At 44.4% G+C, this 13,431-nt stretch overlaps 1 protein-coding gene across 1 annotated transcript in view; it reads left to right on the plus strand.

The window, feature by feature from the left end:
• The window catches only part of LOC119331753 (1,4-alpha-glucan-branching enzyme, chloroplastic/amyloplastic-like), a 20,221-nt gene extending 9,724 nt beyond the window's left edge, over window positions 1-10,497 (plus strand). Inside the window, exons 8-19 of the mRNA XM_037604916.1 lie at window positions 5,496-5,703; window positions 5,792-5,861; window positions 6,234-6,503; window positions 6,604-7,510; window positions 7,830-7,946; window positions 8,101-8,163; window positions 8,576-8,683; window positions 9,152-9,253; window positions 9,437-9,504; window positions 9,598-9,679; window positions 9,799-9,915; window positions 10,005-10,497. Coding sequence (XP_037460813.1) covers window positions 5,496-5,703; window positions 5,792-5,861; window positions 6,234-6,503; window positions 6,604-7,510; window positions 7,830-7,946; window positions 8,101-8,163; window positions 8,576-8,683; window positions 9,152-9,253; window positions 9,437-9,504; window positions 9,598-9,679; window positions 9,799-9,915; window positions 10,005-10,226 — 2,334 coding nt within the window. The 3' untranslated portion in view covers window positions 10,227-10,497. The remainder of the gene's footprint in view (window positions 1-5,495; window positions 5,704-5,791; window positions 5,862-6,233; window positions 6,504-6,603; window positions 7,511-7,829; window positions 7,947-8,100; window positions 8,164-8,575; window positions 8,684-9,151; window positions 9,254-9,436; window positions 9,505-9,597; window positions 9,680-9,798; window positions 9,916-10,004) is intronic.
• Window positions 10,498-13,431: the final 2,934 nt, after the last annotated feature.

A 13,431-nucleotide genomic window follows, 5' to 3' on the forward strand; every position in this document is an offset into this window, starting at 1 on the left:
TAGGGTGGGCCTTAGGCCCATCTGAGCCTAGGGTTTCCCCCTTCTCCTCCTAGCTACGCCCTGGGCCTTGTGGGAGGCGCACCAGCCCACTGGGCCTTGTGGGAGGCGCACCAGCCCACTCAGGGGCTGGTCCCTTACCACTCTTGGCCCATGCAAGCCTCCGGGGCTGGTGGCCCCACTTGGTGGACCTCCGGGACCCTCCCGGTGGTCCCGGTACGTTACCGAAAAAACCCGAAACTTTTCCGGTGACCAAAACAGGACTTCCCATATATAAATCTTTACCTCCGGACCATTCCAGAACTCCTCATGACGTCCGGGATCTCATCCGGGACTCCGAACAACATTCGGTAACCACATACAAACTTCCTTTATAACCCTAGCGTCATCGAACCTTAAGTGTGTAGACCCTACGGGTTCGGGAACCATGCAGACATGACCGAGACGTTCTCCGATCAATAACCAACAGCGGGATCTGGATACCCATGTTGGTTCCCACATGTTCCACGATGATCTCATCGGGTGAACCATGATGTCGAGGATTCGATCAATCCCGTATACAATTCCCTTTGTCTATCGGTATTGTACTTGCCCGATGTTCGATCGTCGGTATCCCGATACCTTGTTCAATCTTGTTACCGGCAAGTCTCTTTTACTCGTTCCGTAACACATCATCCCGTGATCAACTCCTTGATCACATTGTGCACATTATGATGATGTCCTATCGAGTGGGCCCAGAGATACCTCTCCGTCACACGAAGTGACAAATCCCAGTCTTGATTCGTGCCAACCCAACAGACACTTTCGGAGATACCTGTAGTGTATCTTTATAGCCACCCAGTTACGTTGTGACGTTTGGCACACCCAAAGTATTCCTACGGTATCCGGGAGTTGCACAATCTCATGGTCTAAGGAAATGATACTTGACATTAGAAAAGCTTTAGCATACGAACTACACGATCTTTGTGCTAGGCTTAGGATTGGGTCTTGTCCATCACATCATTCTCCTAATGATGTGATCCCGTTATCAATGACATCCAATGTCCATGGTCAGGAAACCGTAACCATCAATTGATCAACGAGCTAGTCAACTAGAGGCTTACTAGGGACATGGTGTTGTCTATGTATCCACACATGTATCTGAGTTTCCTATCAATACAATTCTAGCATGGATAATAAACGATTATCATGAACAAGGAAATATAATAATAACTAATTTATTATTGCCTCTAGGGCATATTTCCAACAGAAGTGCCTTAGCTAGCAAGTAGGTATGATTAAGGAAATGCCTCCTTGAGACTTCCCTTCTCCTGAAGAGTGAAGTGATTCAACTAATGGCTAGACCCACTTAACAAATGTCGCTTCGAACCTTCGCTTCCCATGTCCTCAGCACCTACCCTTCTAGGTCTCTCAAATTCGAGTCCTTTCTCTAAGCCTTTCATTGGATTCCCTGGATGTCTATTTTCTTGCATTTTATTCAAGTGAGAGTGAATGCTTAAATACCAATTTGTGGTGGTGGTGGGGGGGGGGGGCATAAAGGTTGTTGGTATTCAACATAGTACATGTTAGAGTAGGGAGGAGAGGGAGGGTGGTGCATGATACATGGTGGACTAGCCCAAATATTTACCCCTCCCCACCACCTAACAAGTTTATTTCTATTAGTTCTTCATCCTATGATTTTTTTCCTCTTACCTGATTTCTTCTTGGACTTATTAACCATGATTCGTTGCTTGGACTTTAGTTTACTTGACTTGACTTTGACAATTTGCCTCATATATGCCATATAGGACTATGTGGGGCTGATAGGAAGATATATTCTCACAACATTAACTTAAAAATGATTTTTTTACTGCAATCGTAAAGAATTACTTCCATTTAAGCTAAAAGTTAATCAAACATAGATTTACAAACAAAAGATGTCATCATGCATGACCATGCACTCTCTCATGTTTATTCTATAAACCATGTATCTCTGTGTTGCAAAATATTGTGTCTATCCTTCTTGTCTTTTGTAATGACTCGGGGAAGGTAATTCCACACAAGGTTAAGCTAAGGCTAGTAAGAGCAACTCTAGAAAAGTTGCTATATCGGCCCAATCGCCATAATGCACACATGGCACTTTTGGCCCGAAATGGCACTTTAGCAGAGTTGACATATGCTCCACAAATAAGCTTTTATATAGCCTCCCAATATGGAGGCTATGGATGCCTCGTTTGGCGCTCACTCCATATCCAACCACAAGCGCATAAGGGAAGTCTTAGCTTCTTCCTCCTTGCGCCGCTGACGGGATATTACACAGAGCACCACATGTACATGCTCTACAGCGATTAGATAATCACCAGAGAGTGGGGCGACACGACGGCTAAGCACCCTCCCATTAGTGGCGCACCCACTCCCCTCAGAATCATGAGGAAGTAGTTCAGATGGCCGTCACATGGCATCACCCCCAACTACAAAAGCTCGATGGCATCATTGAAACCCTAGCTGTCGTCTCCTCCTTCCTCATTGTCTCCTCCTAGTCATGTCCTCCCCTCTTCGCCACAATGCCATCACATCCAATTGTAGTGCACCGGCGGTGCGCCCTCCCCCCAATGGCAGTAGGCGATCCCTCCTCCCACAATGGCGTGTGTGGCGCTTCCTTCTCTCGTGGCTGACTTATCGGCTCCCATGGCGGCGTGCAGCGTTGATATGGCGCCTCAGGCGCCATCATACCCGTCAACAAGGTCGTCCCCATCGACATCGCTGGCCTGTCTCCCCACTAGTCGGAGGTCGACGACCCAATCGACGTCCTGATGCGGCTCTCCACCCTCGAAGCTCGCAACCAGGAGCGCATCAGTCGGGAGTTCTGCCCTGCAACCATCGACGAGAAGGAGTCGCGGGAGCTTGCCTCCACCTCTTCCTCAACAATCTCTCGAAGGAGGGGGGCTAGAGGACGTCGGAGGCAATAGTACAACAAATAGTAGAACATAGGAATGTCGAATAGCGACATCCCAAAAATGTCACTCAACGACATTTGAAGTCGCAAAAAATGTAATACAACAGCTTTTGGCCAGTAATATAAGGTTATCATGTTTGATGATGGTTCGAGCTGGTTTGGTTCAACTAAATGTACCTTAAACTTAACATACAAATTTGAAGCAAATGAAAAAAGGAACAAATAAAACTACAAATATGGAGGCGCATATAGAGACTACGTGGTTGTGCACAATCGCCACAGCTATGGTGACCGGAAATATGATGACTCTACTAGAGTTGCTCTAAGGCCGCTTTTTGCGTCTTCCACTTGTCGTGCAGGCTTGTCCCATGTAGTTTTTTTTAACATAGTACATACGCAAGCACTCATATACACACGCATACACTCACATCTATGAATGCACATACGCACACCGTATCCCTATGAGCACTAAAGGCGAGCACCGGGACTTGAACCCTGGTGGGCTAGGGATACCACAATCCTTCTAACCATCCAACCATTGGTTGATTCGCGGGAGCGATGGTAGTTGGACTATTGGTTCTCTCTCTCTCTCTCTCTCTCTCTTGGTTGTTCCAGATTTATATATCCTTTTTTCATTCCCCCTTTTTTTTCTTGTTTTCTTCGAATTTCATCCTTTCCTAGTACTAATATGGAAATGCACACACAAACATAGAAAGTGTAAACACTAACGTGAGAAGTATGTTTACACGGTAAAATAATTTAATCGAAACATACCAATATGGGATATAGTTCTGAATATATAGATACGACCAATGCAACCACTTCAAATTTGAACGCCCGTTCTTATTTTTTTTGAGGAAGGTATATGATAAAACTCCGATCTAGCCCAACCACATGCTATAATCTTGCACCATATGAAACCACGTCTGCTATTTTGGCGGTTGCCTCAAAACAAAAGTAACTCAAAGAAAGAGAGTCAGGTAGCGTGAAGCTCCGAGGCTGAGATGGGGACGAGCATGGCGCCCCTAGAGAGACCTCGCCGTAGACGGGGACATTGCGGTTGACACGAGAGAAGTGAGGGGGTTGCGAGATGCGTGAGACAACACGTTGGCAAAGTAGGGAGAGGGTAGAAGAACTAAGGGAGAAAGAAGAGCAGTAGCCGGCGAAACATTGTACACCATTTTTTTTCCAGCGACCTAGCGAATAGGCAGGCCCTACAAAATCTCGTTTGGTTTTCCCACGCCGACAAGCTCCAACCAGCCATACCATACCATAGGCGTCTCACATGTCCTTCTAGTCTTCGCAAAAAGTAATTATTTTTGCCGGACAATGCAAGGAGTGATATTTTTATATAGTTTTCCTTCCTTTTTTTTGCGAATACTATAGTTTTCCTTCTTTAGAAAAAGCAGTCCTTCCATAGTTTCTTTTGTGAAAGCAATGCCTTTTTAGCGATTGGGATGTTCCTTTTTATAGCAGAAAAAAACATCTTACACTTTTTGGCAAAACCGACGACGAAGGCTGGAAAAAAGAAGTGACGAAGGCTGAAAGTGGCGAGATACGTGAGGGCCCATGGCTTCCGTCCGGCCCAGCGGCGCACGACCGTCCACGTGCAGCCCGGCCCGCCCGGGCCCACAGATCCGCTTCTCCCTCGCCCCCGTTTCCCCCTCCCTCCCTCTCGTTGCTTCCACTCCACTGTTCTCCTCCCCTGTCCAAAGCGGCCACGGACCGGAAAAAATCACGCCTTTCCGTTGCGTCTCCGGCGCCACACTCCTCCTCCTCCTCCCTCCGGCCGCTATAAAGCGCGCCGGGCCACGGGCCCCGCGGACAATGGGACCCCCGTCCGCCGCCATCGACGAAGATGCTCTGCCTCACCGCCTCGCCCTCGCCCTCTCTCCCGCCGCGCCCCTCCCGTCCCGCTGCTGACCGGCCCGGACCGGGGATCTCGGTGAGTCACTCGGGATCTTCATTTCTTTTCTTTTCTTTCGTTTCCGGCCTCCGTTCTGCCAGCCGGAGGTTCCCTGATGCGATGCCGCGCGCGCGCAGGGCGGCGGCAATGTGCGGCTGAGCGCGGTGCCCGCGCCGTCTTCGCTTCGCTGGTCGTGGCCGCGGAAGGTGAGCCCTCTCCCCTGTCTACCCAGATTTGCGACCCTGATCCCCTGTTGTCGCCGCGCAAACTGAATCTGATCCACGCTGGTTATTGGAAATACTGTAGTATATATACTACTAATAAACCTGAGGCTGGGATTCGTCCACCTGACGCCGTCCACTGAGGAACAAGTGGATGCGATTTCGATTGAATTTCTCTGCCTTTACGCGATCCGTACGCACAATATCCCCTCCTGCGGTATCTCAACCGTATTACTTTCTGCACAACCCAAATGCGTATAATCTTTGCTGAATCTATCAACCAATAATCTGTGATGAATATATCAACCAAATTAGTTGCTGCATTGTGACAAATATATTTAATTGATATAGGCAAATGTTCATGTGCTGTATCTCCATTACTTCTTTAGTTGTTGTAAATCTGCCGCTCGCTCTAACTGTCGTTCATTTTTGGAAGGCCAAGAGCAAGTTCTCTGTTCCCGTGTCTGCGCCAAGAGACTACACCATGGCAACAGCTGAAGATGGCTTCGGCGACCTTCCGATATACGATCTGGATCCCAAGTTCGCCGGCTTCAAGGACCACTTCAGTTACAGGATGAAAAAGTATCTTGAACAGAAACATTCGATCGAGAAATACGAGGGGGGCCTTGAAGAGTTCTCTAAAGGTCAGCTTTCGTTCATGCGTTCGAAACAATACTACTCGTTTCGTGGCGTCCGCAGCACAAAAGGGCATAATGTAACTCTGTTTTGTAGGCTACTTGAAGTTTGGGATCAACACAGAAAATGACGCAACTGTGTACCGGGAATGGGCCCCTGCAGCAAAGTAAGTTCTAATGATGTCACACAGCTGATTGTAATGGTCATTGGTTAACCTATGAAGTGCTGATGAAACTGTCTTAAGAGTTTGAGTATTTTCCATTTTTGTTTCCAGTGAAGATGTCTTGTCTTTTCTGGTTGTGGCTAGTAAAGAGTAGATAGCTGTTTCAAGTTTTCATTCACGGCATGACCTCTGCTGTTAAGTTAAGCATGACAGGTAGATCATGATGTGCTAGAAAGAAAATATGAAATATGTTTTTCCCTTTTCTGATTGTGGTCATAGTTTGTTGGTATTCATTTCTTTTATGGCAATACTTGCTTCTAACTATCTTTAGCTGATTCAGGCATTTACTTGCAAGTCTTTGCTTTATGGATGTAGGGATGCACAACTTATTGGTGACTTCAACAACTGGAATGGCTCTGGGCACAGGATGACAAAGGATAATTTTGGTGTTTGGTCAATCAGGATTTCCCATGTCAATGGGAAACCTGCCATCCCCCATAATTCCAAGGTTAAATTTCGATTTCACCGTGGAGATGGACTATGGGTCGATCGGGTTCCTGCATGGATTCGTTATGCAACTTTTGATGCCTCTAAATTTGGAGCTCCATATGACGGTGTTCACTGGGATCCACCAACTGGTGAAAGGTCTACTTTTACTGGCTTGAGAGCAAGAAATCTAAGTAAAACCCACACAATTAACTTAAATTAATGTGGAGACATGATACTTTCATTGCTCGTTTTGCAGGTATGTGTTTAAGCATCCTCGGCCTCGAAAGCCTGACGCTCCACGTATTTACGAGGCTCATGTGGGGATGAGTGGTGAAAAGCCTGAAGTAAGCACATACAGAGAATTTGCAGACAATGTGTTACCGCGCATAAAGGCAAACAACTACAACACAGTTCAGCTGATGGCAATCATGGAACATTCATATTATGCTTCTTTTGGATACCATGTGACGAATTTCTTCGCAGTTAGCAGCAGATCAGGAACACCAGAGGACCTCAAATATCTTGTTGACAAGGCACATAGCTTAGGGTTGCGTGTTCTGATGGATGTTGTCCATAGCCATGCGAGCAGTAATATGACAGATGGTCTAAATGGCTATGATGTTGGACAAAACACACAGGAGTCCTATTTCCATACAGGAGAAAGGGGTTATCATAAACTGTGGGATAGTCGCCTGTTCAACTATGCCAATTGGGAGGTCTTACGGTATCTTCTTTCTAATCTGAGATATTGGATGGACGAATTCATGTTTGACGGCTTCCGATTTGATGGAGTAACATCCATGCTATATAATCACCATGGTATCAATATGTCATTCGCTGGAAATTACAAGGAATATTTTGGTTTGGATACCGATGTAGATGCAGTTGTTTACATGATGCTTGCGAACCATTTAATGCACAAAATCTTGCCAGAAGCAACTGTTGTTGCAGAAGATGTTTCAGGCATGCCAGTGCTTTGTCGGTCAGTTGATGAAGGTGGAGTAGGGTTTGACTATCGCCTTGCTATGGCTATTCCTGATAGATGGATTGACTACTTGAAGAACAAAGATGACCTTGAATGGTCAATGAGTGCAATAGCACATACTCTGACCAACAGGAGATATACGGAAAAGTGCATTGCATATGCTGAGAGCCACGATCAGGTATGTTTTCCCTCCTTTGTCGCTGTGCATGAGTATGTGTTCTTTTTTTATGGGGCTCTGGACTAAGAACATACAGTTCAAAGGTGAGACACTTTCTTTGCCTGGTAGACAAATTTGAGAATAAACACTTCGCTTGATGACTTTTAGTTACTTCACAAGTTCGAATTAGGTTAGTTATATTCTGATAACTAGTGATAGTACCCACTAACCAGCTATTATGAACTATGTAAGAATGTCCGAAGATCTGCAGTTATATATTGTTGACTTTGTGTTCGTCTATTGAAACAACTAAGCAGTTATTTTTCACGCAAATTTTCAGTCTATTGTTGGCGACAAGACTATGGCATTTCTCTTGATGGACAAGGAAATGTATACTGGCATGTCAGACTTGCAGCCTGCTTCACCTACAATTGACCGTGGAATTGCACTTCAAAAGGTTTGATTCGTTTTAAGTATTCCTGAATTTGATGTTCTAGTTCCAGGCGAGTATTGTAATGTTGGTTGTTACTCAGAGTTCTGCTTAGCCTTTGAAGACAATGTATTCCAGTCCCTTTTGGTACATTGGGCTTATTTTGTTACAAATATTTCAGATGATTCACTTCATCACCATGGCCCTTGGAGGTGATGGCTACTTGAATTTTATGGGTAATGAGGTAATATCTGGTTATCTGTCAAAACTTATTTCTGATCAATATGTTTCAGGATTCCTTAAAAAAAATCCTTTGTGCAGGGCGAAAAGTTTAAACGTCTGTTTTCTAAGATAGCCAAGTACTCCCCAGCTATTTCCATGTTATCACATATGATTTAGCTGTGCCGGTAGTTAATCTTTATTCTAATCATTGTTGTTTTTTAGCGTGGCAGTCTATTGTTGGATCCTCTTATTCCAGTTACATATATGCCGACATCACACACTTATGAATATTCCCTGTTTAAAAGATTTTATTTTATACCAATGTTTCTCCGTAAATGATGCAAACATGATAGAGATGTTGGCATGTCTTTCTTAACCTACTCATGTTTTATATCTGTTTTCTAACTCGTACTGATGGTGCAATTTCCTTTTAGTTTGGCCACCCAGAATGGATTGACTTTCCAAGAGAAGGCAACAACTGGAGTTATGATAAATGCAGACGCCAGTGGAGCCTCTCAGACATTGATCACCTACGATACAAGGTAATGCCTATGTACATTCTTACAGTTTCTGGTCTGGTAGCTCTCTTGGGATCTTGACCTCACTTAGTTCCTTCATCTCTGACTGTAGCTTATTTACACTGTGTTCCAACTTCTGTGTTGGGATAAATTCTCCCTTCTAACATTTCATATTAAGCCTTTCAAACTAAACTAAATTGCTGATCTACTAGTTGTTGGTCAGTACGATGACCAAATCTTGCCTGTGTTAACCTACTAATTTTATTGATTCTTACACATTATTGATATGCAGTACATACATTATCCATATAGAAATTGACGTTGCATTTTCCCAAATTTTATTTGAAGGCTGTGTTCTTTTGTTAACAGGAAGTTATTTTTCTCTGCATATGATAAATAATAATAGCCTTTCACGAATTTTCTCATATTTTATCCAGCTTTTCTGCATTCAAGCATTTTTTATTTCTCGCCTAACATATATAATTTGAGCAGTACATGAACGCATTTGATCAAGCAATGAATGCGCTCGACGACAAGTTTTCCTTCCTATCGTCATCAAAGCAGATTGTCAGCGACATGAATGAGGAAAAGAAGGTAGTTAACTATACAATGTTTAGTCAGGGCAGTTGTTGCATCATTTGATTCACTCCTACTCTTAAGAATAGCAACTCTGACTTGTGCGTTTTATGTTACCAAACAAGTTGAAACCGTATCTTTTTGATATGAACAATTGTTGTCTCAAAATGGCCTATGGACTCAATCCAACTTCCTTTCCAGATTATTGTATTTGAACGTGGAGATCTGGTCTTCGTCTTCAATTTTCATCCCAGTAAAACTTATGATGGGTAACTGATCTCTTGTGCAAGCTTTGCCTTTCAATATTTCTTCTGCTTATAATGTATAATGTGCTTAATCGTTTCCACTTTAAAAATACGCAGTTACAAAGTCGGATGTGATTTGCCTGGGAAGTACAAGGTAGCTCTGGACTCCGATGCTCTGATGTTTGGTGGACATGGAAGAGTAAGCAATGTTAATATTGTTCAAGATCTGTTTTGCACACCTATATTCTTCTATAGAAGGGGCCATCAAGGTTGCATCAGATAATCTTATTTGCAGTGTTGATCTGTGCTGCATCGCAGGTGGCCCATGACAACGATCACTTCACGTCACCTGAAGGAGTACCAGGAGTACCTGAAACAAACTTCAACAACCGCCCTAATTCATTCAAAGTCCTGTCTCCACCCCGCACTTGTGTGGTAATGCTAATTACTGAGAGGGTTTAGTAATAAATAATTAACAGCAACAAAAAACCGCAGCACAACCTCACAAAATGCTCTCTTGCCAGGCTTACTATCGCGTCGAGGAAAAAGCGGAAAAGCCTAAGGATGAAGGAGCTGCTTCTTGGGGCAAAGCTGCTCCTGGGTACATCGATGTTGAAGCCACTCGTGTCAAAGACGCAGCAGATGGTGAGGCGACTTCTGGTTCCAAAAAGGCGTCTACAGGAGGTGACTCCAGCAAGAAGGGAATTAACTTTGTCTTCGGGTCACCTGACAAAGATAACAAATAAGCACCATATCAACGCTTGATCAGAACCGTGTACCGACGTCCTTGTAATATTCCTGCTATTGCTAGTAGTAGCAATACTGTCAAACTGTGCAGACTTGAGATTCTGGCTTGGACTTTGCTGAGGTTACCTACTATATAGAAAGATAAATAAGAGGTGATGGTGCGGGTCGAGTCCGGCTATATGTGCCAAATATGCGCCATCCCGAGTCCTCTGTCATAAGGAAGTTTCGGGCTTTCAGCCCAGAATAAAAACAGTTGTCTGTTTGCAATTTCTTTTTGCCTTACATAGTTACATGATAATTGATGCATATTGCTATAAGCCTGGATTGTATCTTCTTTTGCTAATAACTGCAGGGCCAAGAAAGCCTAGATTGTACATATCTTTTTGTGCTAATAACTGCAGTGCTGGGGAAGCTTCAGTCCTTGTTTCCTTTCCTGAGACAAGGCGTCATGGTGGCACGCAAAGGTAAGCCATCTTATCATGTCCCAAAATTCTCCGGTTGAAAGAAACCCATCACTAACTTGTTCCAGGTGTTGGATCCTCCACAACCAAAAGGCGACCATTGTCGTCATCATCGCTCACGGCACTGACCATCGAGGCCACGGTGGGCATGAGAAGTGCGCATCGCCCAAGACTTGGACCGTTTCAAAGTACCGCAAGCTGCCATGGCCATCTTCTTCCTCTGCTCCTTTTGCGCCCGTGGTGCCAGGTGAGTGGCTGCACTGCGTTTTTGGCATGAACAGAGGCGACACAGGCATGGACTTGACCGGCCGAGATGAGATCGACAGCGGCCTGGGCCGGATGGCAGGAGAAACGGTCTAGATTCTACGCGACGTGGATTGGATGGACGGATGGGTGCTTGCTGGTGTGCATGCTGCTGCATGGCGTCCCTTTCTTGATTTTCAGCAGCAGGCAGTCCAGTCTCCAGTCTATGGCTGTGGGTTGTGACAGTGAAACACACACACTAGTCCCTACATGTTTTATTCTGCAGCACAAAAAATAATGTGCATTTCAGCAGCCTAATCGCTTCACTTTTTGTAGGAGAGAATTTCTTTTCGAGCCGTTTTCTGGGAGGGTTCCAAGGTTGCTTCCTGCGAAGAGGCACAAGACGACGTTGAAGTCGAAGGCAACTTCCTTTACCCTTTTTTCCTCTATATGGTGTCAACCAACATGGAGCACTACATTTGGCCAGGGATAGTTGCCCAAAGCCAAATGCAAATGCGATGCACCTAAAAAGGTGGAACCACTTTCATCAAAACCATTATTATTACGGTATAATTTATGTTATTTTATTTTGTTTTAGTATTAGTCTTTGTGTAATGATTTTCCACCTTGAATTTCCTGCTCGTCAACACAGGGGAAAAAGAGGAGGAAAGAAGTTCAAGGCTTTGGAACAATTCAACACGGTTTTCTGCGTTCAGCGACACCGACGGCCGGAGGGACGGACGGAAAAGGATATTTGGGGATATGTGGTGCGGTGTGTCACCCCCTTTTGGAATTTGCTGTGGAAAGTCACGGCCGCTCGCCGCTGGTGGACATGCACGCACCAACGACCTGCTGAAAATCTTGGTGAGCTTTTTTGTGCCTACTCCAGCACTCCATTGCTGAGGCTGTGAACCATGACGATCTAAGTACCTTTTTACCGTTTCAAAATGCGTCAGTGTCAGTGGAGCTTACCTACGACCGAGGCAATGCTTCACCTTCACTGCTCACTTTGCCTGCTGGACCAATCATCTGGATTTGAACGCATGGATGGATCTCTGCTTGGAACAGCGGGGAAATTTTCAGCCGGGACGAAATGTTTTTCATGGGCTTGATATTAGCACCGGCCTGGCTCGAGTTCAGGATAAACTGGTCAAAGATTTGTGTTGGGCAATTTGTTTTCTTTTTGCCTTAACCGCATCCATATTTATTTTGTAAAGTATGTGTGCTTTGCAGTTGCAGGTCAGAGATTATTCTGCTCTTCATGCCTCCTGAGAGCGACCTTGGCCCAATCGGGTTTGCTATGCTAATCTTCTAATTATCCAATCACAAACTCGCCTAAAAAAAATGCCTTTCCTGATTAGCTGTACTAAGGGTGGAACTGAATAAAGAAGACGCCACTAACGAGCTGACGTTCCCTCACAAAACCCTTCTCAATGGACGTTTATTAGGAATTGTCATGCTATAGCAAAAATATTTGCCATGTTATATAAGAAAAATATTTGTCATGGTGGAAAGAGAAAACTGCATGCTAGCAGAAAGAATTCTCAGGAATTTGCCATGCTGCAGCAGAGTAAATTAATTTGTGGTGGAATGTGCCTACCTGGGTTGAAAGTCCTAGAAACATCAGCTGAAAAAGAATACGAACTAAGCCCTTTTCAAATCAGACGGTATAGGATATGGCAAGATCTAACGTTTGTCCTTCTTTCTTCTCCCTTTAGCTTTCTCCGTCTTTCAGTCGTTTCTTCTCCTACAAAATTGATTTATCTAAATTGTAAATTCAGTCAAATTACATATACCAGTTGTGCTTTTAAATAGTTTTCCTGAGATTAGCACTGGCCTAGTTCAAGATAAAACAGGTCAAAGATTTGTGTTCAACAGCTTATTTATCTTTGCTTAGCCGCATCCTTTTCATAAAAGAAGTATGGCTGCGAAAGGATTGACCTACGGTCAAGAGTGGCTTCTCAGAATATACTACTCCTATATAAGTATTTTGCAAGTGGCCCCTCATGCCTCTTGAGAGGGGTTAGCTGCGCTAAATCTTCTAATTATCCAATCACAAACTCACCTGATTTTTATTTGGAATGGTGACTCTACGGAGGAAAATAGACAAAAAGAACTGGTTAAAAGAACAGGACTACCCCCTTCTTTTTTGGCATAATGCCATAATCCACCTGAAAGGCTAGCATAGAGGGCATCAACAGGGGAGCACTACGCAAAACACAACCTATACCTTCTACTTAGTTTCCTTTCTATTTATCCTTTTAATCATCACCATTAAGCAAACTGAGATGCCTAGGTTCCTTTTGGTGGAATGTGCATACCTGGGTTTAGGTCCTGGACTTGACACGAGTGGTCGCATTTTCCTAAATTTATTCCAGGCTTTTTGACGACATTTGTGGCGGGCCTGCTAGCTCAGTCTCTAGGTGCTCACATGAGAGAGTGTACATGCGTGTGTTTATTGGGTGACTGTGCGTGCGTGTATGTGGATTTATACGTTTGT

Source organism: Triticum dicoccoides, chromosome 7A (genome assembly GCF_002162155.2).
Source record: "Triticum dicoccoides isolate Atlit2015 ecotype Zavitan chromosome 7A, WEW_v2.0, whole genome shotgun sequence".
In the NCBI taxonomy this organism is placed as follows: domain Eukaryota; kingdom Viridiplantae; phylum Streptophyta; class Magnoliopsida; order Poales; family Poaceae; genus Triticum; species Triticum dicoccoides.